The sequence below is a fragment of the Lindgomyces ingoldianus genome (assembly GCF_010093535.1).
Source record: "Lindgomyces ingoldianus strain ATCC 200398 unplaced genomic scaffold BDR25scaffold_42, whole genome shotgun sequence".
NCBI lineage: Eukaryota > Fungi > Ascomycota > Dothideomycetes > Pleosporales > Lindgomycetaceae > Lindgomyces > Lindgomyces ingoldianus.
Genome location: NW_022985203.1, coordinates 196,362 through 221,231, shown reverse-complemented (window position 1 = coordinate 221,231; position 24,870 = coordinate 196,362). Strand labels below are relative to the sequence as shown.

The window sequence follows — 24,870 nt, the reverse complement described above, 5'->3', positions numbered from 1 at the left end:
TGAAGATCGGATGGGGGGGTGAGCCGCCATGAACCGAGGGAAAGCTCAACCGGCGCCGATCAACCGGCGCACCTACTGCAACACCAGGCCGACTCTGGGCTAAGGGGACTAGAAGAGCCACTTTTGTTCATGAGAGCCTCTTGACTAACATTAGTACGGGGTGGTGCCCAAATCCAGGGACTGATAGAGGGGTGCTTCAAGAACATTCAGACGTGGAGTGGAGGGGCCAACCCCGCACTCAGCCTTAGCGAAATCCTCACAAAGAGGACAGCCTTAAACACTCCCCTCTATCAAATTTCAAGACTTCATCATAGCCTGCAGCATTTCCTCGTTCTGAGTGATTGATATCATGTGATATGTGCTCGTTCCGCTCCCTCGAAACGCTCCGATTGTTGCCGACTTAAGTCCACAATAGGACATGTATCAAACTCCGCCCGCGGCCGGTAAGTAGTATTTGCTACCCAGGAACTTGGGAAAAAGGAGAACCGATTCGCCACAAGCAGAGCTGAATGTATGTTGCGCCGATGAAAATTTCTCCTTGTTGCCAACGGATTGGGCCAAATGTTATCAAGGTACTGCAAACGAGGATTGTTTTCATCCACGGAGTCTTTTGAAATTGGACTTGGAGGGGAGAATGGGACGTAAGTATTTCCCCATAACCATTGAGCCAGCTCTTCTATGCTCGCCTGGAGCAAAAACCCTAGATGATTAGTCGATTTTGACGAAGTAACGATATGGTCACAGCAAAAGGAGTGTCAGGAATTGATACTTTTGGCCGAATGTTCTTTCATTGTCTAGAAAGGAGCCAATAGTGTAATTCTGCCCCCCCCTCCCAGGATGACAATCATGCCATGGTTGAGGATGTCATGGTAGCCATGGTGTCTGGCATATCAGGTTGGAGGCTGATATCACAAGAAACTATTTTCTTCTTCCAACTCCATCAAGAAGACTCTATCCCTCAGAACTCCCATCGTGGGAACGTTTCATGCAGATATCATATTCGCACACTCAATCGAACTAAAATAATGTCAGCGCCTGACCACGGAAACCAAGGAGAAGGGAACGTGCCGGTGTAAGAAAAGACTCTGCCACAAAACGAGCTCTCGCATTCAGCTGAGGATATGTCAGTAGGGACTTTAATGGACGTAGCTCCAGCAAAGACTCACGAAAAGCTTCATCTCCGAAATCTCCTTGTCGACCTCCTCCATAAACTGAATGATGAAGTCGACTAGCTTATGCTTCAACATCTCTTCGGTGTGAAAGTTTGTGATCAGGAATGAGATATCATGGCCCTAAGCGTGTAAGTCCCCATGCCGCCTGCATCCCATGTTCAACACATACCTTCACCGGCTTTCTCCGCAGGATAAAGAAAGGCTCAGCTCGCTGGGTCAAGAAGCGCGTGAACTTGTGTACTAATATATTCTCGATCTCGTCGGCTTGTTTTATCTTTATGCTAATTCGCACGCTGTTGACGCTCGGCTCAATAAGGACCTTCTCGTGCTCATTTCGGGACACAGTCAAGGGGTTTAATAGAAGCTCCGGAGAGCTCGCGGCTTCGATCTCGGGTACATTGTGCCTCTCCGAAGCTTGCGACGCAAAGTTCGAGAGGGATAGGGCGGCTGTTAGAGAGGAGCGCACGCATTGAAGGTAGGGACGGAGAGATTGGGACTGCAGGCGTCAGCATTTCCGCAATCTACACTGGGGTGGGATGAAAGGAGAATCCACCATGGTGAAGAGTATTCAGGTACAGCTCCAAGCTGGAGCAGAAAGTGGCAATCGTGCACCCTGACTTATGCCATGTGAATATTCACTGAAGTCGCCGCCGTTGTAGTGGGGGGAGCGAAGCTGGGACGGATTCTAGGGCTTTAGCGGCTTGGCACTGTAGGCTCCCCGACGATTCTACGGCCAGGATTAGACCTCACTTTGTTGCCCCACGGTCCAGCATAAATTGTAAACACTCACCTTGTACTCAACCATCACGCTCCTTCAGCCCTTCCTCCTCAAAATCTTTGGCTATCTCCATCATGGATCCTATACCAGGTGCGAACGCCGTCTTTCTGACCTCCGCAGTTGCTGAGCTAATCCCCGATACGTTTAGTTATTGTCAAACATCAAGGCAACAAGTATGAAGTCGAGGTCGACCCGACTTCCAACGGCGAAACGTTCAAATACCAGCTCTTCTCCGTGACGGGAGTCGAGCCTGACCGCCAGAAGATTCTCGTCAAAGGCGGCCAGCTCAAGGATGATGCCGATATGTCCAAGCTAGGCTTGAAGCCTAATCAGACCATGATGATGATGGGGACACCTTCCGGCGATGCTTCCGGTGTCATCGAGAGACCGAAGGAGAAGATACGGTTCGTGGAGGATATGACCGAGGCCGAAGCAGCACAGATCGAAGGCGCCACACCCGCGGGTTTGCAGAATTTGGGCAACACGTGCTACATGAACTCGACACTTCAGACTCTGAAATCTATACCCGAGTTGCAAGAGGAGCTAGCTCGATACACCCCTAGGTAGGACATATAACGCGACAGCCAACCTCTCGTTTCTGTCCCGTTTCTAACAGCAAACAGCGAGGCGGGTCCTAGTTCTGCAAACCCACTCAGCCAGTTCGGTCTCGGCAGCCTCGGCTCGTCCTTGGATCTCACAGCTTCCCTCCGCGATCTGTTCAAACAGATGTCCGAAACCCAACAAGGCTTCCCTCCCCTCGTGTTCTTGAACGCACTCCGAACCGCTTTTCCCCAGTTCGCACAAAAGTCGAAAGATGGGCATGGATTCGCGCAGCAGGACGCCGAAGAGGCTTGGTCCCAGATAGTTTCCCAACTCCGAACAAAGCTCAAGATCAAAGACACTGCGGCGGAGTCCGAGGCCAACAAAGCCAAGGACTTGTCCTTCATTGACAAGTACATGGCAGGCAAATTCGAATCCGTTATGGAGTGCGATGAACCCGCTGCGAAAGAGGGCGGTGAAGATCCTGTCCACAGTAAAGACACGTTCTTCAAGCTCAACTGCCACATCAGCGTGGAGACGAACCATCTGCGAGACGGCCTGGCGGCTGGCTTGAAGGAGCAGATCGAGAAGCGCTCCGAGGTCCTTGGACGAGACGCTACGTACACAAAAACGTCGCGCATCGCGCGGCTTCCGAAGTATCTGCCCGTCCACTTCGTGCGGTTCGATTGGAGAAGGTCGACTAACAAGAAGGCCAAGATTATGAGAAAGGTCACTTTTCCTCAGGAGTTAGATGCTGTTGAGTTCTGCACCGACGATCTCAAGAAACTCCTCATTCCGGTGAGAGATAAGATCCGGGATATTAGGAAGGAAGAAGAAGATGTTGAGCGGGCTCGTAAGCGGCAAAAGCGAATGAAAGCCGGTGAAGAGAATGACGTAGAACCCAGCGCCAAAGAGCCTCTCCAGAAAAAGGCAGAGCAGAAGAAGGCGGCTGAGGTTAAGCCCTCCGAGGATACGGAGATGAAGGACATCGAGTTCAAAACTGAGGCACAGATCGAGGCCGAGCGCGCGGCATCGATTCTTGCTCTCAAAAAGGAACTCCTTGCGCTTGTGGATCCTAATCAGTCCGCAGACGAAGGCGCCAATCACACAGGGCTCTATGAACTGCGAGGGGTAATTACCCATCAGGGCGCGAGCGCTGACAGTGGCCATTACACCTCCTTCATCAAGAAGCTGGGTCCAAAAGATCCCGTCACTGGCAAACGGAAGGAGGAGGATGGCAAGTGGTGGTGGTTCAACGACGAAAAGGTCTCTGAAGTCGATGCGGAGAGGATTGACAGCTTGTCTGGCGGAGGTGAGTGTTCTGGGATAGCCACTGCTCACATGTATGCTGCTAACATATTTGCAGGGCAGAGCCATTCGGCCCTGATTCTCCTCTATCGGGCAGTCCCCTTATCCACCATCGACGAGGCAGAAAACAAACCATAGGCGTTGATACCCTCATCTGAACAGCCATGTTCTGCATGCATCCTCTTAGATTCATAAATGCTCACTGTAATTAGGCACATGGTGATGCATGGCGTTGGCATTGCATAGCTGGGCACACGACATGGGCACGAATTAGAACATGTATTCTATAGATGCAATGATAATGAGGTACTCCGCTAGCAGGTTTGCACCTTTCCTTTGAGTTATGGCGGGGCGCGACGCGTTTTTCATCGCGTGCCAAAACCGTCGAAACCGCGCTGCCAAGCATCGTCATTGCAATCAGACCCACCATCGCCTCCGCGCGAATTATTCCTTGTACTGTGCGCTCGACGCTATAACTTTCTCTGTATATCTCATTTTTGTTCTCACTCTCGTTCTGCCACGCACTCTTCACCATGTTCTACAGCCACGAGGGTGAGCACTGACCTTGGATTCACTCGCGCCTGCGCAGGCAACACGCTGATCTTTGCAGTCCTGACCTCACGCAAATACGGCGTGGCCACTGTCTGGTAGGCTACACTCTCCTGAGGTCAGCATGGCCCTGTTGGCGCAAGACTAACAAGAAGGGAAGGCTCGTTGCAACACTCGGCTCCAAGTCTAATCTTCGGAAAATCAACCGCAAGGCCATTCTCGACGTCGATGTCCCTAAGGCATGTCGGACTATAATCGACCCCGCGGCGCCCATGGCTCTGCGCCTTCAAGGGAACTTGTTGTAAGTCTCGCTGCGTTCACCGCTCTTGCTTTGCCCAGGCGCAGGGCTAACAGTTAAGCAGATACGGCGTGTCACGTGTGTACTTGCAGCAGTGTGGATATGTGCTGTCAGACGCGCAGAATGCGGAAAATTCCATGCGCATGATGTTGAAGGTCATGAAGAATGCCGGGCTAGACCCAGACGCTGGCAAAGCTAAGTAAGCATTCTCGTCTGGCGTGTAGGCTTCGTAAAGAGGAATTTCTGACTTCTATTCAGGCCCGATCAGCTCGTGCTCCAAGACGATCCATCGTTCCTACCTGAATTCGTGCTCCCTCCTCCAGAACTGCTCGCAGACCTCGACATTCCTCTCTTCCAGACCCCCCGGTCTGGCGAGTCGCAGTCATTGACCCCATTCGGCTCCCAGCAAGCGCATGCTACCCCAGAAGCTCAAATCGGTGGCCTTGTCCTTCCTTCTTCATCTTCTCGCGGTGCGGGTGGACTGGTCCTTGCCGGGGATGACGGCGATGGTGCTGGGACTATGGGCGGTCCAAGTGGCATAGTAGGGGAAGAAGGCATCATGGAACCACTTGAAGAACCCGACTTTGGTTTCGATGCTGATGGCAACTATATTGAATTCACTCCGGGTCCGGTCATTTCGGGTACACCAGCTGTTCCCGGAGCACCCACTGTGCCTAGCGATGCTGGAGCCAGTGCCCGGGTGAGAAGGGAACATGAGGAGGGTCATCGTGCTGGTGCAGAGGTGAGTCTGCCCCTACTATTGACACCAGAATTCTCACCTCGCTTCCTTCCTTCCTCCCCGTCTGCCTTCTTCTATCCATCACACACTTCCTCTTACACATTCGAACATCACTCTTACCCTCGTACAGCTACACGGCGACGAAATGGATATTGACCTGCCCGCGTTCGGCGATGACCTTTTAGAGAGTGAAGCATTTCCAACTTCTGCTCCGGTGCAAGTTGAGGAACGCATCGAACACATGGAATCTTCCTCTACGGCTGCAGCACCGATGCACCGTAAACAACGAACCGCACGTACCCTCCCTGTCGACTCCACTATGGAGCTTCGGAACAAGGACCTTGCCGACTGGAACACCAATTACCTGAGGAACATGGAAGAGGCCTCCCGGATCAAGAACAAACAATGGGTGGCCACGCAAGCGAAAAAGAACGCAGAGCACTGGGTCTGGGGTGCCGGCATTGGAGGCATTGGAAACCGCCTGGCTGGTGCAACGGGACCAACTCCTTTCGACCGATTCTACGGTGATGCACTATTCGAGCTTATAACTGGTCACACCCGCAAAGGTCCGGCCGGAAAGAAACACGACCGTGACAGTGGCATCGATGATGAGACCCAAAATCAATCACGACGTGTGCGCCACAGGACTGATGAAGACCAAGAGGAGATCGGGCATGTCGAGGACGAAGAAACAATGTTTGCTCCTGGCGGTGATGAAGAAGTCGAACTTCCGCGCGAAGCCCCCTCTGCGCTCGATGACCAGCAGGTCTTTTCTGCAATGCCATGGAACATCAGTGCTTCCATCCGTGGCTCCTCGGCTATCCCCCGTAGTGGTCGGGTTGGTATGCTAGGCTCGGTTGGCGGGCTATCCTCTTTGACTGGAGGCATACAAGGTTCTAAAGGCCACGGACGCGCAAGCCGCATGATCTCTGCATCCCCTCTCCACGGTCGTGGTCGATCTATTCCAGGCGGTCTCGAAGCTCTACGAAATCTTGAAGGCGAGGACGAATTCGGCAATCTCGGCTCTGATGACTTTGGATTTGCACCAGCGGGAGCAGGTCCGGATTCAGATGATGTGTCTGGCGAACAGCAACCCATCCAGACATCTACCCGTGTTCGTGAAGCGCTCTCTTCTGAAGGCGAGAACTTCCTGACTTTCGTCGCTGATGCTATCGTTATGAAGCGTCAGCGCATCAGGGCTGGGCTGGAACACAGATCAGATATCTTGCAAGCTGAGGCAGCCACAAACGTCGATGAGGTGCTCTTCGAGGAAGTGCTTCCGCCGGTCGAGAATACCAAGATAGTGGCTGCACAGGGGCTGATGATGGTACTTGCGCTGGGCACAAAAGGGCTCCTGCATGTTCGGCAAAATGATGGGTTCGAGGAAATCGGACTGAGTCTTACGGATAAGGCTTTGGGAATGCAAGCGGTTGTGGAGGACGCTCAAGAAGAATCCGAGGTAGAGGGTGGCGAGGGACACTTCGAAGAGCAACGCGTTGACAGTACTGAGTCTGAAGGCGAGTCTGGTGCAGAGTCGGAGAACGCCGACTCAGATGACGATCAAGACAGCCTCTATGACGGTTAATCAAAATGATGTGCAAGCTGAACTGGGGCAGGTGAGTCTTGCGCTAACCCGCCAGCCCGGCCGTTCATTCAGCAGAACAGAAGTCTGGCTTTTTCTCTCCTGCTTACAAGGAGATCACCTACGGATGATAACAACTCCTCACCTTTTAACGGACTAAACGTGTGGGAAGTTTCCTTTTTCCAAACCCTTTCTATTCCCAGGGTCTAACTCATTCCCTTCCTCCTTTCTTTTTATTTATGTTTCGAAAAGCGGGTATAGATACATTTACGGTTTCTCTCCATACTCCATACTGGGCATGTATCTCCCTACAGGCGGCCGTAGTACGACAGGCCGAAGGAGTTTAGTCTGGGTTTAATCGATAACCGATCTAGCTAATGCTATAGTCAGACTGTCACGAAATGAATGAGATATTTAGAAGATACTGACAGCGTTCTTTCGCGTGAGACTTTGCAAAGCATACATGATGTCACTCATAAGGTTCGTATTCTTTCCTTAGTCGAAATATGCATGTTGTTTTAGACATCATATATCAGATAAGGGGCTTATTAATAAATATACCAAATGTCTTAACTACGTTTCCCCCTGCCTGACTAATAGTGGAGGGAGGTCTTGGGATGAGTGGCTGCACACTGCTCTCAAAAGCTGATTACACATTCCTAGCTATCAGTATAAAACCCCTCCAAACCCCTTCTACCACAAGCTTCCAAGCCTCGAATTAAAAGCCTCGTCTAGGTAAACTATGCGTCGGTAAATACCACAAGCAAGAAGACTTTCATGGAGTGGCTCCTGGAGAGTGTCCAGCGCTCACCGAATTTATTTTTATTTTTATCAAAACCGCTATAGACGACAGTTTCAAAATCGGAGAGGCCGAGAATATGGATGCCGTTGTCCGAAGTGCTTTCGATAGCATGCATGCTTCGATCGAGCAGCCGAGCGGGATATAAACCCCTTTTGATCTTCTGGATATGACACTCTTCTTCCTCCTTTTAACTCAGGGTAATAAAAGCCACCAGAACCGAGAGAGATGAAGAGTTGGACGAGAAAAACGTGACCCGCGCATAAATTTACGCAAAATCTTGATACAAGATCACCTCGTTTCCCTCGATTCCGAAGGTCGGTCGTCTTGTCAGAGTTTCCGATTTCAGACTTCAACATTTGTTGAACCCCCAGATATGTGTCAAAAACTCCAATTGCTCAGTCCATACTCCGGCCCTTGGAACCGTTTCTATTATCAAAATCATATCTACGCCAGAATGTGAAGAAAAAAAGATAAAGTGGAAGAGAGCCATGTGTGAAAATTCAGCCACAGAGATTTTATGCTCCGATCGGCCTAACCGTTGATTTTACTGAAATCACCGTCAATAAATTCCATGAAAGGCATGTAGAAAGGCCTATTCTCGCAGTAATCAAAGCAAGGTCATTTAGAAGTCATGTCTTTCCTTGAGCCTTCCACGTTCCAGCAACCTTGTACACCTTAAAAGTTGGAATCTGCTACAGCTAGATGCTCAAATTCACGATATTTCTGGCGATGTTTCCAAAGGGAGGAGCATCGAGCTAATCCTCAGCCACCGGGTGTCATTTCTTAAAAGAAGAAGAAATGGCACTCAACAGCTTCTACATGTCTAATAGAAGTGGGAGTTGTCGCATTCCTTATACGGAAATCTTCCTTCCCTGGGCCACAACGGCTCCTACTGGCTTCACTATGGCACCTACTGGCTTTACTATAGCCCCTACTACCTTTACTATGGCCCCTCTGCCATTGCTATGGCCCATACTGCCTCTGCCGTCATAGGTGTAAATAAATACTCTACGGCAGAGCACTTAGACTAAGACAACACACTTCACAATACACTTCACTTCATCAGCTCCTACCATAGCTGCATGCTCACGCAACCTCTACTTGCATCAGGAGTCGGGTCACAATTCCTCTAGATTGCTGTCTCCAAAGTTCAGCCGTATTTCTAGGATTCTAGTCTCCGCTTAGAATATACAAACACCTCTTATCTTCCGCTACCAAGTGGACCACAGGCACAATACCCATGCCTTCGGTTCCAGAGAGATGATAACAGCGGCGGATGTCTAGAAATCAGTCAGCATCCACCCATGCCTTAGTCCCTGGAGCTGCCTCTTTTGAGGACTAACACCCTCGAACATCGTGTCGATACTTTTGGGATGAGAATTCCGTCGACTAGCTTGCTGGAAACCCTAACAGTACTTTGTATGTTCTGGCCCGGCCTCGCCCCGATGATATCATGCCAGACTGCGAGAATTTTACGTTTTCCCCGTCACTGCCACGAAATAACGAAAAGTATAAGATCAGTAGCAAACCTGTCTAGAATCCTGCAAAAGGCCCTTCCATGCTTGGGACCCAGATTCTTCCTATGGGAAAAGGAAATAAAATGCCCTAAAGCAAATCGCATCAGTGGGATTCGGGACGTGGAAATCGAGGCCTCGGAAGCAACCCTCCATCCCCATGTGGCCAAAATCACCCCGAGGTCGATAAAAGCGACGTTGAAGCAGCTAGCATGTTTCAGAGCATCCAACTTCGGACATTATAGATTCTATAGTTGAACAACGACTAGCGTACCGAATTGCGACGAGAATCGACTTTCTATAGAACCACAGGAAATTTCCACTGCCTAAATCAAATGGGTTTGAAATTGTATGGCGCTATTCTGGGGCGCCAATTTTATAAATCAATTTTACTCAAAAAAGGCAGATGTGATGAGGTATGTGAGCTTTGGGAACCGAGTGGAATCGAAAACATCCTAAGATATATCAGGTTTTTGGTGGAGCCCATCGTAGTTGCTTATTCAATACACTTTTCACCTCAAGGTGTCTAAAGTTGTATACCCGAAACGCAATGTTTGCCTTTAGGAGAAGCGGGAACCTGGAGTCCTCGCTCAACGCTAGAGAGGTTCCAAAGTCATGAAGAGAGGCCCCCAGGTCGACATCCGGTCTCTATCGTCCCAGTATACAACTCTTTTGCACGCTCTTCAAATGGACTCCACGATTCGGAACTCGCATGCCTGAGGTCTAAAAATCGTCGACAAAATGCGCTATATACTGAAACCCACCGCATCTCATATTGCTGGCAGGATTTGAGTCCTCCACATAAAGGCTAAGCAACAAACGATAAGCGGAGGTAGTATTAGCGAGAGGGGACTCAGGGTAGTGGAAATGTAGTAGGCAACCTACTGTGCTGCCAGAGTTTCCGAGTTCCGAGGGATATATCAACCCCTATAGTCCCCGCACATGGAGACTGGTGCTTCTACTATAGAGCATATGCTAGCCCTAAGATGGTTTCCTGGCGGAATTCTTTCGACCGAAGATGCGGAAAGAGGGGGTTAGGGAAACCTTTATTGGAACAGGCATATGAGTGAAAGTCGAAGACTGCGGTTGTTCCTTGATTGTACCGTTACTGCAACCGCCTCTAAAATCCTCCGGTCCACAAACTCATGGAACATTCTCTAGTATTTTCCTTCCTTCGATGACGTCCGGGGCCTTTAGCAAAAAAATCTTTTATGAAAAATAGAGCTATTTACATAGCTATGTCCTTGAAAAGCGCCTCCGGATTACTCAATTGTGTGGACCGGACCAGCGATAAAAACTAACTCCACACGAACCTGATGGCTGGTGGGAGGGGGTGACGTGAGCCCTTCTCAAGAATTTCAAAACACGCCTTTTTATGTTCTCCCCTGCCATGAAACCCCTGCGCGACCTTTTGATGACACGCTTTTGTCTTCCGCGTCCAGACAGATTTCCTCAACGACCTCGACCCTAGGATTAAAACCAATTGAGTCCGACCATATGTGGTAGTAATTGCTAAGTATCTTTATCATGCTTCCTTCCCTCGGATTGTGGTCGATTTGGATACATGTACAGCGACTACGAGTGGAGGTTGGGAACCCCTAGACTAGAATCAGGGGATGTAGAAAATCTGCCTTTTCTACTGTTATGGAACCCGCAAAGACATTGAATTTTCTGCTTGAAAACGCCTATTTCGATTCCTGGGACTTAAGTTCACAACCAAAACATTGCAAGTGGTCTAAAACACAAACCTCAGTGAATTTGGTGTGCGTGGAAAGATCCCACCAGCGCCAACTTGCTCGGCTAGGACTGCTTCAAAAATGCAAAGGAGACTTATTTCATGGAGCGGAAAGCTGGGGCAACTTGAAGAAAATAAGATTAGGCCACCTCTACGCGTTTTGTACTCCACCACAGCCAGAAGAGTTCTTACGTGGAGAAGACCTGCCATCTACTCTTGGTCCAGGTTCGACAAACGACTTTGATGGAAGGGAAGGTGCTGATGGGTCGCGAAGAAGCACTGTCAATCTATTCGCATGTTTCGTGCTTGTTTGATTAGTCCCAATGCTAAACCCGGGGGGTTTTTTTTTGTGACCATATCGCCCATGCATTCCGGAACGCTCAGAGATTTTCTCTCGCAAAAGTCGAACCCACATGCGTAGATCTGAATGGCCCGGAGATTGGTAGTGAAAAAAAAATTCGGAAGCTCTTGTTCACTGAGTATTCAAATGCTTCAAGAAGACTGCCATTAAAAAATTTCGTCAAGGCATTCATGCCCCGAGATCTATAAATGCAATATCACACCAAGGAAAATGCATTGCACACATACGAATGACTGGGAATTTGGTCTGCTATTCAGATTGTGAGGCCATAAAGATAATAGAAAGAGAAATATATACAACTCAGCGAGCAGTACTATGTCACAAGAGCCCGGATTCTAAGTTACAGTTAATTTGCCTCAAGGCCAGATGCTGTAGTCGTCTCTCATCATGTAGGCTAGTCATAGTGTCTTGTTGCCTGAAACCAAAAGCCTAAGCAGCGTTTCCATCAGGAAGTAGTACGATTCGACTCAGGCTTTCTAGACAAGTTACGTCTCACTTATCATATACTTTTGTTTGCTTCACCTGACAGCAGGGGTTAATATAATTAAGTTACAGTTTAATTAAAGCTGCTTGTACTTCTTAACTTTTTACTAAAAGTTACAACGTAACTGTTAAAGCTTTTAAAGTAGCAGGGTCTCCCTTACTCTTAATATAGCATGTAAGGTTATTTAATTTACTAAAAATAACTTTATAACGTAGCTAGTTCTTCTAGAGTTGCAAAGCTTTAATTATAGAGCCTAAAAGATAGTAACTGTTTTTTTCTTTCTGCTAAAGGCTCTCTTGCAGTTGCAGCTTGTAGAAATTAAGTGCTATCTTAAAGAGTACAGGATAGTTGCGCTGACTAACCTAGAGCCACTAATCTAGAGGTTCCCTATACAAGGGACTGTCATCTTTTGCTATAATAAGGTTGTCTAAAAGGTTGTTGTAGTACAGGGCAAGCTCTAAGGCTACACTGACATGTAAATAGTGGCACAAACACGCTCCCCTAGCCCTCACGCGCGTTAGAGAATGCAACCTTAAAAAATTCTACCTTAATTATATACTGCTTACTTTTAAGCCTTATTAATTAAATTATAATAGTTAAAAATGTAGTTACGTTTGTTTGCCTCACGTAATTGTAGGTGGAGCAAAAGTATCAATCGTACTACTTCCTGTTGGAAACGCTGAGCCTAAGAATCGCCATGGCTAGTCCGGAAATTTGCAGCTTTTAATGTGGCCAATATGAAGATATTATTTCCCAGTAATGATTTCCACCACTATGAACAGCATCCTTAAACCCCCAACCCTAGACTTCCATATTTCCTTCCCGGTCTTACCAATTGTATCAGAATTTTCCGTACCATATGTAACAGCTCCTAAAAACTCGTGGCCATGTATTTATTCCCATAATAACAACTCCCTCTCGTTTTTGTCATCTCGGCTTCTTCGAGTGGTTTAGTTCCATGGCACCAACCCTTGCCCATGTCGGTAGCGTCTGTGGAGGGGTTCCCAAACGTTGTGGTGTAGTTTAAGTGTTTTTTTTTACACATGATGAAATATCAAGAATTGTCTCTTGGATCACGTGCTTCTGTCAAGACCTACCTAGTGCATTTGGGTGATTTGTAAAGTCGCCTTCCTTGTCTTTAATTCCTCTCCGCCATGGCAAGATATTCGGCCGTAGAAGCTTCAGTAGCTGAATCGGAAGGGCAGGTTAGATTATAAAAGTTGCGTGCGAAACATGGTAGGTGGGATATCCACAAAAGTTGTGCCGTAAAGGGTGGCGGATTCCAATTCTACCTCCTGTCAATCATAAGACGCCAGACCTAGCGAGGGCCTATATTAGGAATGCTGCTCGAATCGAGGCTGATGTAATGAGTGTGGTCGGGACATGGCCCTGGGGCTAGATTTGTCAATAGGCAAAGAGAGTGAACCGGAGCATGGTGAGTCGTGGTGGAGACTGACACGTCTTCCACTCTAGTGGGTATTCCTGGAGTGGAATCGAGGAAGGGAAAGCGAAGGAATATCAGAGATCTAGCCGGGCTCGAAACATCATCATTGTTCAGACAAGTGACGCTTTAAGAAGGCTGATGTTGGGAACTTCGAGGAAATGCATTGGTCACAGAAAATAGAAATTATCGTTCAGTGACTTAAACTAAACAGCTCGCCGCATAAATTCGGATATAAGAGGTTGGTCAGTTTTAATCCGCTGGGGCAGAAGCGGTCTCATCCGGGAAGCCATTGTAGTGTGACGACGGCGCAGTTCGGTTCAAGGCATGTGAGCCGATCATATCGGGTCCTAGCAGGCTATGTCGAGTATCTATTTGGAAACAATTGCTACTTTTGTAAGTAAGTATGCAAGCGACGACAGGGTTACTCCAATGAATTGCTCTTGGCACCCGTAGGCTTGGTTGTGAGTTCTCAAGTGACGCCAAAGTGCCCGAAACGCCCGAATCGACCTTTATGATTAGAAATGGGGGAGTATCTCGCCAATCTGCCTCAAGGTGAAGCCGACTAGGTCTCACAGAAAATCCCCTTTGCAGCTGAGAAATCATCTACAACCGAGAAAGGAGTGGCATTGGTTGGAAAAGGCTCAGTCAGACTACCCACTAGCAATCATCGCATAGTGTGGTCCGCGTTCGGGTCACCACTCTATTCGTCGTGGAATTGCAAAGGCCCGAATTGAAATTGATCGTCGAGAGGCCGTGTCCGGAAGCGATGCGGTCATAGCGCAGCATTACATGCCTGAAAGTAAGCTGTCTTTCGAATCTCAATTCATGTTGTCCAAGATTTACCCACAACCTGGCTGAAACAAAGATGTCGTACCAGAGTTCGCGATCGGGTGGTTGCCGAATTTAACGCAATATGCGGAGTCCCAAAAGCGGTTGTCGTTGAACGAGGTTAAAGTGAGTGCCGCGTGGGGTGGTGTCAGCGGTTATCGCCTGACTTAGCGCCAAGAAACGTGGGATGGCTAGTGAACGGGCGATTTGGGGCAGAAGGAGGCTGTGTGGGATATCACGGAAAAGATCGCATATGGAGAGCAAATAGAAATTGCGATAATATATATGATGAGGAGCCAGCAATCTCAGGTTTGGAGTTTTTGGAAGATTGTATTCAAATGATATCACTAGAGACAGCACTGGCCGTGGAATCCATGTGTAGCTGGGGATAATCAGTTCTCGAGAGACAGCTGACGAGTGAAGCCGTAATAAACTCTGCACTAACATAAACACATCGGCCAGTACCCCTTGGCTTAAGATTGACCTCCGAGTGGCTTGGATTCGTCCTTGATTTTGACATGTGTCTCCCCTATTCTTGGTCATCGAATAGCATGTTCGGGACACCTTCCATCCTGATGCAACGGTCTGCTTCCAGAAAATGGATATAAATATACCCTGAAGCAGAATAATGGCTACCGAAGGATCCGAATTCTTAACAAGTAGTAGGATATATATGCGGGCAGTTGCAGCGCTCGCCTCTAAGATATGCATTGCACGAGGGTATTCAGAGGCGATGTGTATTGACGAGGAAACAGCCGTAACAAATTAATGCCAGGGTATTTGCATACAAGATCTTTCGAGGAACTTGGCACAGTCAGTAAATGATAGTCAAGTCAATTGAAAGGTAGAAAACAATGCTTACCAAAAGGGTATGGTAAGTTACAATTCATTCCATTGAGTGGTATGTTTACAGTCCAAGTATGGATCTCCAAGGGGACTGTAAGCGACCATGTCTGAGAATATTCCTACAGCAGATCTAGCGCAATTTAAACCAGGTCTCGCCAGCCAAGCCGGTATCATTCAGTACAAGATGCCCTGGACATGAACGCATCACTGCTCGTTCGGAAGGAGCTCCGGATCATGGGTTCGTTAGAACGGCTGGGTGCTTGGGGTCATATTGGAGTGCCGAGGTTCTTTATCTGACTCTTAGGGCGCGATATTATTTTGCACCTTCATTCGGTAGTCCTTTTGTCAGACGACGTGCGGCAACGCTGGCCATCTTGCGCTCCAACTCATTCTTTTTGGTGACTAGCTCAGAGCGTGCTACCTCTAGCTGGGCAATGCGTTCTTCAGGGGTAGCTTCAAGTACTCGTCTCTTCTCCTGTCGTGGGTGAAGAGTTAGAATGTGTATTTTAATTGGAAGGGAATGCGTGAATGTGTCCCACGGATGATGTTTTCTTCTAGAATGATTGAAGGTTCTTGAAGGCTTTTGTGCAATTATCAGGAGGCTCATGAATAGATGACGGACCTGTTTCAATTCCTGCCTGGTCTTTAGCCCAGCTCCGTAAATAGTACCAGTTACGGTAATTGCGGCGACAGCACCAGTCATGATCCAGCGGCGGACAGCCTGTTGGGTCGTCATTGCGGCGCGGACCTAGCAATTGTCGACTGGTAATGTGACAGCGTGATCCGAAGGGACAATGCTAGCCAAATGCTGGCCGTACGGGCTACGGAGTGAAGTGAAGATTAGCGGAAGGAGTAGGGCGGAAGTTTTTCTCTGGCGGAAGCGTTGCCAAGACTGACCTCCGCGGGCAAGCGCATCCCGCATCCCGCATCCCGACCTTCCTTGATCAACAAACAACACCACCACCACCATCAACTACGATCGCTCCTTCCCCCGACCACCCTCGACGCCTTCCAAATACATACCACAAGGCACTGGCCCCAATTTCACCTATGGTCCACCATGTCCAACCTACCACGTCCGAACACAAGCACATCGTCGCGACTTAGCACAATGCCCTCTCAAAAGCCCCGCCAATTATCGCACCTTCACGCCCAACTCGCGCAGTTGACCGCGAATGTGTCCGATTTGGAGAATCTGGTACGAATGACGGCTGTGCAAGCACAGAGTATGCGAGGCCTCGGTGGCTATTCTGGCGGAATGTAGGCTGTCCTATGAGCACGAGCTGGAGCAACTTGCAATTGCTTATTGAGGTATTATTTCTGATATCTTGAACAGGTTCATGGCGGCGAGTAAAGTCTTAGGAGAAGAGACTGTGAGGGGAGGAGGTACTGGCCCAGGGACAACGGGCGGACAAGCAGAGGGCCCACGCGACTAAGACAGGTCATGAAGGGGACTTATATCAATGCGAAGTGTAGTTTGGCATAGGGTTCTAGCATGCTCCGCCGTCACTGATATCTGGGCAAGAGAGCACAGGTATTCTAATCGAGGTTCCCACTGCGGGGAAGAGATAGGAAGGTACAGAAGAGGTGGATTGTTTAACGGAATCCAAGGATGACGAATTGGACCGGGGCCCCACTTATGATACCACAATTGGTCAAGGCATGCTGTTTAGAGGCACATATCAAGCGTCTTGCGTCCGCGTTAAAGCATATCTTTTGGGGATGGTGAGGAGAAGAGATGGATAATCGATTATCTTCACATACACAAGGCTGCAATATGATTCATGCGCGGTGCCTTTGATAGATGCGAAGAAGCTTGTGCCAGGCTCTGTGGCACTTTGATCTATTTCAGCCGTGAATCTTGCCAGATGAAGTGAGTCTCAATACATTTCGCCGACGGCCACCTACGTTCAAGTTACACAGCACAAGCTTTAGAACGAAATCCCAGAGTTCAGCTGCAGGGTCCGCGAGGCCTTATCTCAAGATGCGACCCATCCGTTGGCTCGGATCGAGGTGCTAATGGGATACGGATGCAAGTTATTATTCTAAGCAGCCTGATAAGATTGCTGGGAGAGCCGCGATAGGAAGCTTGATGGAAGCAAGAGAACCAAAAAGGCGGTGATATGATCGCTAACCCTGTACCCCCATGGGCTTGCTGCATCATTGAGATATCCAATGTTTGGCTGAGAGTGACAGGTATAGTACGCCCTATTGGTAGTGAAAAATTGAACCTTGAGACACCGTTATCAGTCTCGCAAAGATAAGCTATCAATGTCTCAGCGTGGAGCGCTAGGACAAGTCCTCCGCTCGCTGTATAAATTGGTGCCTGCCTCCCAGTTACTCGGATTGGTTTTGAGGACCCGCAACCCAGGACTTCCCCCAGGTTTTGATCGATCTTCCGCTCGTCCTCCGCTCCGCTCCACCTTTACTCTGTACCTGCATTTGGATGCCAAGTTCCAGCCTTAATTACGACTTCAACCGACGAGATTCTCGATGGCAGGAACATCGAGTTAAAGTAAGGTAGTGGTGACAACGTCTTGGGAGGATGGCTGGAGTTGTTTTTGGTCCCGGGTTATGGCCCTAGAATGGAGTTGACTTTGAGTTGGGCGAGCCTCAACCACAACGAAGTTCGCTTCAGCCAACCAACACCCCTTACAAAGGGGGTGTCGGCGTCGCCGCCAGAACAATCAGCCATTGGCGCCTTCCCTTCCATCATCACCCGCTGATCGGTGAAGACCACTGCCTGCTCGTTGGCATCCAGGACCAAAGCAAAGATGAATACGTACTGCGCCCCCACGTCATCCCACGCAATGCAAGGATCCCATCGGATTACGCACCACAGGGCCAAAGAAGGGTTCACCCTGCGAAGGGTGTCAATTCCCGCCTCGAAGCTGATTGTGTTGCGGCAGCGGCGGTTGGGTTCAGACTTTAGGTGGCCATGGACAACTCTCTTGCTTTCAATCCTACGTTTCAATTTCTCAGTGATTTGCAGGAAAGGCAAGAAGGATGATGGCGGACGTCGTTCCAGAATGAAATGATCCAGAAAACCTAGTCCCGAAAGGCTGTTCTTGCACTCAAAGCGCCCTTCGTAGGTGAGATGAAAAAGTCACTCCGGACACAGTCTGAGCGTAAAGACCCGCAAAATTAGCGGAATGCATCGGCATAGATGGAGGTCTGGGCTCGAGATCCTTGCTCGTGCGCTGACACGCAGATGGGCTTGCATCAGGCAGGGATGATGACCCCCACGCTGTTCGTGAAGCACGCATTTCGCCCTTTGACCATGAAACCCTTGCCTTCTTCGGGTCGGGATTATAGATCAGCATGGGAGTCAAGTAGAAGTCAAGCCCGCAATATTTACTCTAGAATTAGAGACAGCCGACAGTGGTGTGTATTGCAAGGCGAGTTGACGACCTACGGGATGCTTTCTCGAGTTCTGTTCTCAACTGGTTTCGAAGCCTGATGTTTTTGTCGGAGGGGTCGCATGTGAAAGTCCCACGACGGCAGTGAAACATGGGCTGGAGCGGACCAGAGATCTCATTGCTAGCGGCCTCAAAAGTTCGGGTGTGCGCGACCTCGAAAACCAGTCGCTCGCCCGGAGATTGAGTTGTGCCACTTGTGCGAAGAAGGACGCCTCACTACCGCCCTCGTTATTGGCTTCATCAGCGTTTTTCCATCAAATGAGGTTCGTACCGGGTTCTGTTATTTGGAAAAGCAAGCACCTGCATGCATCGATTCATCAGCGTCCACTCTTACCCCTTCGCGCTTCAGGGTTCGAGTATTGGCACTACTCAACTTTAGACGGCTAAAAGCTGTCTTTGCACTGCATTCCCTCTGAGGGTGCAAGTTAGGCGACACCGAAAGCCGACCGCTGGGGTTTCCAGAAATGGCCCCGATCTTGAGGCCAGCAGAGCCCCTGTGCAGATCTTGGGCTGTCCCTAAGTTGGGAGACTGGACCTTGATCGTGCCGAAGACGAAGCAGAGTCGGGTCCTCACCTATATCGGTTTTGAATCTGTGTTCAGTTCTGTAACGTTGGGGAGCGAGTCACGGGAGTCCAACCAAGCCGCGAGATGGCCGTCAGCAGGAGCCGCATCGTGATGCATGCAGCCACCAATCTCAGGATCGTGGCTCAGGAAAACCATACTTCCACATTTGGGCACCATGGGGATGTCCAGGAACAATTTGCAAGGCGCTGCGTGTCAACACAGGGTATACATGGCCAGAACTCCAATTTAGTGGCCGTATATTGCCCGACTTCCTCAAGGCACAGCTCCACATGTCCCCGCGTCATCTAGATCCAAAGGGATGCGTGGCAGGCACAAGAACCCATCTGACGATGGCCTTCGTGTGGTGTTGACAGGAACTCCTCGACACGTGAAAAGCCTAGGCGGAAGGAAGAGGGCGGCGTCAAAATCACTTGTCAGGAGCCTCAGGCTCATGAATACACGTGCGGTAACCACATGCGTGGATGAGTGGAGATCTGGAGGAGGATAGTGCAAGCAATAAAGAGTGGAGCTTTCTGGAGACCCTGGAACTCGAGGATCACTTCGGGATTTGTAGGAAGCCTAGGGAGTCACTCCACAGGAGGGGGAATATCCTCGGGTTGTGCTCGCAATTATGGCGCCAATACCCGAAATGGTAAGCCGTTAGCAAGTCGGAAAGGAGCCTCCAACGTCGGGTAAAGAGTGACTTGGAGATGGCATGTTCAGGATGCTGAGGGCATTGCTTGCTATTGCATGTTGAGAAATCGTCCCATATATTCATCAGCCCTGAACAGGATTGCACTCCGCTCACGGCATGTACCACAGTGAGTCGTGTTGGCACGCGACGCAGGCTGAAATTCAACTCACCGGATGCGGTAGGCGACCAAGGGGAGAGTTGGTGGAGGCGAGCAACTGGTTGTAGTGGCAGTGCGTGTGGAACCAATGAGCCAGCGGGAAAGCCGTTACTGTGCTTTTCCCGAGAAGATGAGCCGGAGTCTTGGGAGAGATGTGGTTCCGCCGCCAAAAGAGGTGTTGCTTCTGGTGGAAAATCTGCCCCCCGATCACCCTTCCCATGGTGGTGAGAATTGTTCAGGTCGGGGATCGAGGACGATACTCCGCAGTTGATGATGCTTGGCAACGAGCAGTGAAGTCTTTTCTTTGTGAACGTGTTGGGACCCCCCTCTCTGCAGACTTTGAGTTGTCTCACCCACCCCGCCTGTTGCCGCTGTCTGACTTTGCTCATTCACCCACACGACCCGCATCCCACTCTCTCCCGCAGCAGACCCAAGCAAAGCTTCGTCCAGGGTCCCAAATTGTTCCAGCACTGCACGGTCCAAGCGGTCTCTCTGACAGGGTGTCGCGGCAACGTGCAGCTTAAGCGGGACACTCTTTCACACTGTCCCTCGCTAGCTCTGCTGGATGACGCCAACGGCCGTCGCAGACTCTGCAGACGCCGCTTCTCACCGGCCTGAATCCTGAAGCTCGACAGTCGTGTGCCGGAAAGGTTGCTTTTGCGCGCACGCTTGGGCGACCTGTCGCTTCTCGGGCAGGACACGCGACGGCATCGATCGCGCTTGGTACGAATAGAGCAGACACAACCCGCAGCCCTCCTCTTCTCCAAATCCAGCATCAATCGAAGGGCGCCCGCTCAGCGGCTGATCCTGGCAGTTGGAGGCGCCACAGCCCGCTCTGATTTGGCTGGCCAACGTGACCCCCACAGAACGCTTCGCACAAGCCCTCACCTTCCTCAGCGACCCAGAAGGCCCGAGGCCAGCATTGTCACGGACTCACGGCGTCGCACGTCCGCTGTCGCCAGAACCACCAGAATATCTACCGCCAAGGGCCTACTAGCCCTGTTGCAGCTGCAGCCCGGGCTCTGCAAGCCCAGCCTTTGAAATTGTCCCGACCTAATCCCTCACCCATCACGCCGCTGACTGCCCATCCCAGCGCAAGTGCTTCAGTCGTGACGAGCTGTGAGCGGGTTGGCCTGCCACACGCCTCCGGCATCTGTTGTGCTTCTGTGCTTCTGTGCTTCTGTGTTTCTATCCTTCCCCGTGGGCGTCCAGAAAAACAAATTTGCAAATTGTTCCTAGACAGCTCGACGAGGCCGCAACGTCGCCCTGCCCATCTGGCAACCCCGGGACTTTGCGCAACACCACTTGTCGGCTATGTCTGGGGCGCAATATGGGGAGCGTGGGGGAGGCCTGCGCGCCTCTGCCCTCTCCGACGTCTTTGACGCACCCGCTATTGGGGCACATACTGATCGACGGCCCTTTCCTACATCATCTTCTCCCAAGCACGTTCGGTTCCCTCCACCAGCTTGCCTCGATAGCTCGTCTGGATCCAACTCGACTGTCCAGTCCCTCAGCTCGACTACCACGCTGGACAGCAAACTGGATCACTCACTTGTACCCGCCGCTGCTCGCATGGGCATGCTCGAAGACTCGATATTTCCCTCACTCAAGAACGATGCCAGCGACCCCAGCCTAGACAGCCCTGAGGAGATGCAGAGGAACGACCCGCTTGCCACCCGGATATGGAAGCTATATTCTAAAGTTAAGACGCAGCTCCCCAACGCGGAGCGCATGGAAAATTTGACCTGGAGAATGATGGCAATGAGCATGCGGCGCGCCGAACTCAACAAAGGGTGCGCCCATCCACTCCCTCGTCCGCCTGCGACTCACCAGAAACATGCTAACATTGTATTTCTTCTAGACTGCTCCAAAAGAACATCACTTTTTCTCCCGAACCGAACACCGAGACTGAAACCTCGACGGCCGCACCCAGGACTGCGCCGAGCGGGATCGCACAATTGCGGAAATCAATCGACCAGCAAGGACAGGCACAACACGCAGACGCGATGAATTTGGACGACTTTATACTTCCCTCGTCTGTCGCAAGTCCTGCAGGACTGTCGCCGGATCCGTCGAATGAAATGAAAAGCCCCTCTAATGCAACCGCCCCAGCGATACCGATAAGGAAACCCAATCAAGCCCACGAACAAAACCATCACCTCGCCCGCGCCTCCGCACCATCTGTTCCTCCCACAATCATTCGAGAGAATGAATTTGGTTATGTCCAGCGACACGTTCGCAAGACAAGTATTGACGAGCGACGAGTATGTGACCGCCATACCGCCCTAATCCCCCAGCTAACACCTTATCAGCCTCCCAAGCGGCGAGCGGATTGCTCTCCTCAGGTCCCTGCTGTCAACAGCATAATGATACCGACCGACCCCGACTCAGAGGCGGCCCTCAATCAGTATTCATTAGACCCACAGATGCACCCACCCACCTTCCACCACACCTCCCAAGCCCAGGCGCCCTTCGCCATCGACACGTTCCAGCTCAACGAGGACCCGATAATAAGCTCTGCCGGGCCCTTCCAACAGAATTTTGGCTTTTCACCCGTCGGGTCGCCCCTGATGAACCAAGCTACTTCCTACTCCATATACAACCCCAACTCCATGGCTTCGTCCCTCAACTCTACCGACTACTACTCTCCTCCTAGTTCTGCCTTCCCGTCCACTGTGTCGACCCCACAGCCAATGGCTGAGAATGATCAGATGTACTTTGACCGGAATGGCATGGACATACGGGGTCCTCACGGTGGTTCACAGTATGGACCTCATCGACCATCAAACCTATCAAACTCAATGCAGCCTCAATACATCTTCAACCCCAGCGGCACGGGCGAGTCCATGTTTAGTGCCGTAACGAATGCCGGCGTTGCCCAGCCTTTCTCAGCGCCATCTTATGGTCCATCTGGGCATGTTGATCCGTCCCAAGTGCTTCATCACAGCATTCCGACCGGGTCGCGACCAGACAACATGCAAGTACCGCGACATGATAATATGTTCTCGTTCGGGGGCGACTCAGATGGTGAAGATGACGATGGCGGTGCGTTTCCAGACCGAAACATACCTTCACAAACAGACTACTCACCAATGGACGACGGATCACTAGACTTCAGTGCAGGCTTCCAGTGGGAGACAAACCTGTCGAATCAATTTAACCCAGTTCCGGCGCGATATCCGGCCGGACCCCCACGAAAGACGGTTACCATTGGAGGAACCGAAATGGTACCCTCACCGCAAGATCATTGGAGTCCGGGGGGCAGCCTTGGCCGAACGCATGGTTCAGCAGCCTCCGTCAGCGACATTCGAAATCGTGGAAATGACCCAAGACGACAAAAAATACCCCGCACCTCCTCGACACCGAACGCGGCCGCCTTAGCTCTGCAAGGGATGCACGGCCGACCGCAATCGTCCCCTAACTCACCCCCTGAGTCCAGCTTCAGCTCAGCAGCTCCCTCTCGCCCACCCAGCCCCGGTGGCACAAAATCGGGCGAGCAAAATGGTGTCCCTACCACTTGCACAAACTGCTTCACTCAGACCACACCTCTTTGGAGGCGCAACCCAGAGGGACATCCCCTCTGCAACGCTTGTGGTCTGTTTCTTAAGCTGCATGGTGTGGTCCGTCCACTGTCGCTCAAGACAGACGTCATTAAGAAACGTAATCGTGGAAGCGGTAATTCAGCTCCCGTTGGCTCGGCCTCGACCCGGTCGTCGAAGAAGTCATCGCGCAAGAATTCCCTGGCACAAACACCAGCCACGACACCAACGTCTGGCAAGGCGAGTGGCGCCGATTCTGAATCCCCAAAATCAACAGGCTCTGTTGGTGCCGGAACGACCAGCGCAAATTGCGCAAACCCTGTATCAGGTGGCATTCCGAGCGTGAAATCTGGCGGTGTGGTCCCAATTGCACCTGGCCCACCCAAACCACAACCTGCCAACGCAGCCAACTCGGCCCAGAATCGCGGGGTCAACGTTGCACCGAAACGTATGCGACGTCAGAGTAAGAGCGGCGTGCAAGAGCTCGAGATGGGGGATGCCGACGACACGAGTGGAAAAATACCTTCAACCGCGAGAAGGAAAGATTCTACAACACTTGTATCCCCCAACTCAATGCAGGGCCAGAACCTCGGCAGTCTTCCCATGGGTGCGATGGGCCAAGGGCTTACAGCAAGTGGACCACAGGAATGGGAATGGCTTACCATGAGCTTGTGATTGAGGAGTACTCGAATTCGACTCCAGGCCCCCTCCTCCCTGTGAATGGAACACCCATTGATTTCGACAATGTATTTTCTGGTTTCAAGAAGTGTGGTCTCCTTCCCGTAAACGGCCGCGCTTTGGACTTTCCAGTATCGACATCCTTTTCCTTCGGCACCCAAGGTTAGCAATGAACGGATTGTGTTTTATGCTCTGATCTTTCCCCGTTTCTCTCAACGCATTCGGTGTTTGGAGTCAGCCCTGGAATAAAGGCCCGGTTTGCATGGCGCGATCACAGATTGTCTGTCCCTACATTATTACCACAGTATTGCCGACAGTCCTCCCTGCCCTTGATTCTTTCGGGCTTTGATTTTAATACCTCGATTCCAATTTTCACAGCTGCAGCAACGGTTAGACATGGATTATGGATTCTTTGCGTTTCGAATCTGACATACCCCCTTCGGCTCTTTTGAGATCTCGAAACATGGTTGTCAGCCAGATGGAGGAGGCAGGCGCTCCATCAAGCTGTGCACCGCCTAATTAATTATTACGAGGATGGGCTCTTGCGACCGGATTTCGGCCCCGGTTGGCTTCTGTCCAGCGCTCTTTTCCCCATGAGCGGTCTCGTTCCATTGCATGAGCTTATGAGAGATTCCCTTGCTATTGGATGGAGGTGGTTGAATGGTTCATTGGCGCATGGCCTGTCAATTGTGGTTCAAGTTTACCGCGACTCCTGTTTAATCTTAACGTGATGTGGACTCTGTCGGCGTTTAGAGCTCGTACGTACATAGACGACGATAAGGGATGATTGATGTATCCTCTTGATGATTGAGCGAGTTGGTAGAGGGACCGACAATGC

General features: G+C 50.6%; 9 protein-coding genes across 9 annotated transcripts; 5 read left to right on the top strand and 4 right to left on the bottom strand.

The window, feature by feature from the left end:
- Positions 1-256: 256 nt before the first annotated feature.
- On the bottom strand, positions 257-1,728 carry BDR25DRAFT_328953 (putative ARP2/3 complex 20 kDa subunit (p20-ARC); the record flags this gene model as incomplete). The annotated part of the gene is made up of 5 exons (XM_033692423.1): positions 257-303; positions 1,065-1,113; positions 1,167-1,292; positions 1,342-1,668; positions 1,726-1,728. 5 exons carry the CDS (start codon positions 1,726-1,728, stop codon positions 257-259), a joined length of 552 nt encoding a protein of 183 aa, XP_033541743.1.
- Positions 1,592-4,113, top strand: BDR25DRAFT_296068 (cysteine proteinase). Its single transcript, XM_033688890.1, has 4 exons — positions 1,592-2,040; positions 2,099-2,513; positions 2,574-3,802; positions 3,857-4,113. The coding sequence occupies exons 1-4, from the start codon at positions 2,025-2,027 to the stop codon at positions 3,934-3,936; spliced, it is 1,740 nt and encodes a 579-aa protein (XP_033541742.1). The 5' UTR covers positions 1,592-2,024; the 3' UTR covers positions 3,937-4,113.
- Positions 4,114-4,299: 186 nt separating this feature from the next.
- Positions 4,300-7,244, top strand: BDR25DRAFT_296064 (uncharacterized protein). The gene is made up of 7 exons (XM_033688889.1): positions 4,300-4,350; positions 4,409-4,445; positions 4,508-4,648; positions 4,710-4,844; positions 4,904-5,387; positions 5,515-6,226; positions 6,287-7,244. The coding sequence occupies exons 1-7, from the start codon at positions 4,332-4,334 to the stop codon at positions 6,967-6,969; spliced, it is 2,211 nt and encodes a 736-aa protein (XP_033541741.1). The 5' UTR covers positions 4,300-4,331; the 3' UTR covers positions 6,970-7,244.
- BDR25DRAFT_361123 (uncharacterized protein) lies at positions 7,234-8,341 on the bottom strand (the record flags this gene model as incomplete). Its single annotated transcript, XM_033696364.1, has 7 exons — positions 7,234-7,314; positions 7,396-7,460; positions 7,528-7,577; positions 7,667-7,755; positions 7,815-7,884; positions 7,916-8,162; positions 8,305-8,341. The coding sequence occupies 7 exons, from the start codon at positions 8,339-8,341 to the stop codon at positions 7,234-7,236; spliced, it is 639 nt and encodes a 212-aa protein (XP_033541740.1).
- A 58-nt stretch (positions 8,342-8,399) lies between these two features.
- BDR25DRAFT_361122 (uncharacterized protein) lies at positions 8,400-10,463 on the top strand (the record flags this gene model as incomplete). The annotated part of the gene is made up of 14 exons (XM_033696363.1): positions 8,400-8,436; positions 8,471-8,541; positions 8,599-8,754; positions 8,795-8,924; positions 8,988-9,046; positions 9,082-9,126; positions 9,162-9,277; positions 9,342-9,535; positions 9,571-9,804; positions 9,847-10,074; positions 10,129-10,187; positions 10,216-10,315; positions 10,350-10,415; positions 10,444-10,463. 14 exons carry the CDS (start codon positions 8,400-8,402, stop codon positions 10,461-10,463), a joined length of 1,515 nt encoding a protein of 504 aa, XP_033541739.1.
- Positions 10,464-10,544: 81 nt separating this feature from the next.
- On the bottom strand, positions 10,545-12,841 carry BDR25DRAFT_361121 (uncharacterized protein; the record flags this gene model as incomplete). Its single annotated transcript, XM_033696362.1, has 14 exons — positions 10,545-10,630; positions 10,691-10,880; positions 10,934-10,967; positions 10,997-11,030; positions 11,065-11,182; positions 11,221-11,304; positions 11,372-11,440; positions 11,494-11,560; positions 11,613-11,691; positions 11,723-11,807; positions 12,336-12,369; positions 12,490-12,563; positions 12,633-12,733; positions 12,775-12,841. The coding sequence occupies 14 exons, from the start codon at positions 12,839-12,841 to the stop codon at positions 10,545-10,547; spliced, it is 1,122 nt and encodes a 373-aa protein (XP_033541738.1).
- A 2,452-nt stretch (positions 12,842-15,293) lies between these two features.
- Positions 15,294-15,716, bottom strand: BDR25DRAFT_241340 (uncharacterized protein; the record flags this gene model as incomplete). The annotated part of the gene is made up of 2 exons (XM_033685741.1): positions 15,294-15,455; positions 15,603-15,716. The coding sequence occupies 2 exons, from the start codon at positions 15,714-15,716 to the stop codon at positions 15,294-15,296; spliced, it is 276 nt and encodes a 91-aa protein (XP_033541737.1).
- Positions 15,717-16,040: 324 nt separating this feature from the next.
- BDR25DRAFT_171931 (uncharacterized protein) lies at positions 16,041-16,365 on the top strand (the record flags this gene model as incomplete). The annotated part of the gene is made up of 2 exons (XM_033684137.1): positions 16,041-16,240; positions 16,317-16,365. Coding segments are annotated over 2 exons (249 nt in total), but the record flags the coding sequence as incomplete, so codon positions are not given.
- Positions 16,366-20,993: 4,628 nt separating this feature from the next.
- On the top strand, positions 20,994-24,381 carry BDR25DRAFT_93726 (uncharacterized protein). The gene is made up of 3 exons (XM_033699267.1): positions 20,994-21,608; positions 21,677-22,079; positions 22,128-24,381. The coding sequence occupies exons 1-3, from the start codon at positions 21,130-21,132 to the stop codon at positions 24,027-24,029; spliced, it is 2,784 nt and encodes a 927-aa protein (XP_033541735.1). The 5' UTR covers positions 20,994-21,129; the 3' UTR covers positions 24,030-24,381.
- The last annotated feature ends 489 nt before the right edge of the window (positions 24,382-24,870 follow it).

Coding starts and splice junctions, on each gene's coding strand:
- BDR25DRAFT_296068 (XM_033688890.1), top strand. Junction 2,514..2,573: donor CTAGCTCGATACACCCCTAG/GTAGGACATATA, acceptor AACAGCAAACAG/CGAGGCGGGTCCTAGTTCTG. Junction 3,803..3,856: donor TGACAGCTTGTCTGGCGGAG/GTGAGTGTTCTG, acceptor ACATATTTGCAG/GGCAGAGCCATTCGGCCCTG.
- BDR25DRAFT_93726 (XM_033699267.1), top strand. CDS start 21,130: ATGTCTGGGGCGCAATATGGGGAGCGTGGGGGAGGCCTGCGCGCCTCT. Junction 21,609..21,676: donor CGCGCCGAACTCAACAAAGG/GTGCGCCCATCC, acceptor TATTTCTTCTAG/ACTGCTCCAAAAGAACATCA. Junction 22,080..22,127: donor CAAGTATTGACGAGCGACGA/GTATGTGACCGC, acceptor ACACCTTATCAG/CCTCCCAAGCGGCGAGCGGA.
- BDR25DRAFT_296064 (XM_033688889.1), top strand. Junction 4,446..4,507: donor TACGGCGTGGCCACTGTCTG/GTAGGCTACACT, acceptor CAAGAAGGGAAG/GCTCGTTGCAACACTCGGCT. Junction 4,845..4,903: donor CCAGACGCTGGCAAAGCTAA/GTAAGCATTCTC, acceptor ACTTCTATTCAG/GCCCGATCAGCTCGTGCTCC.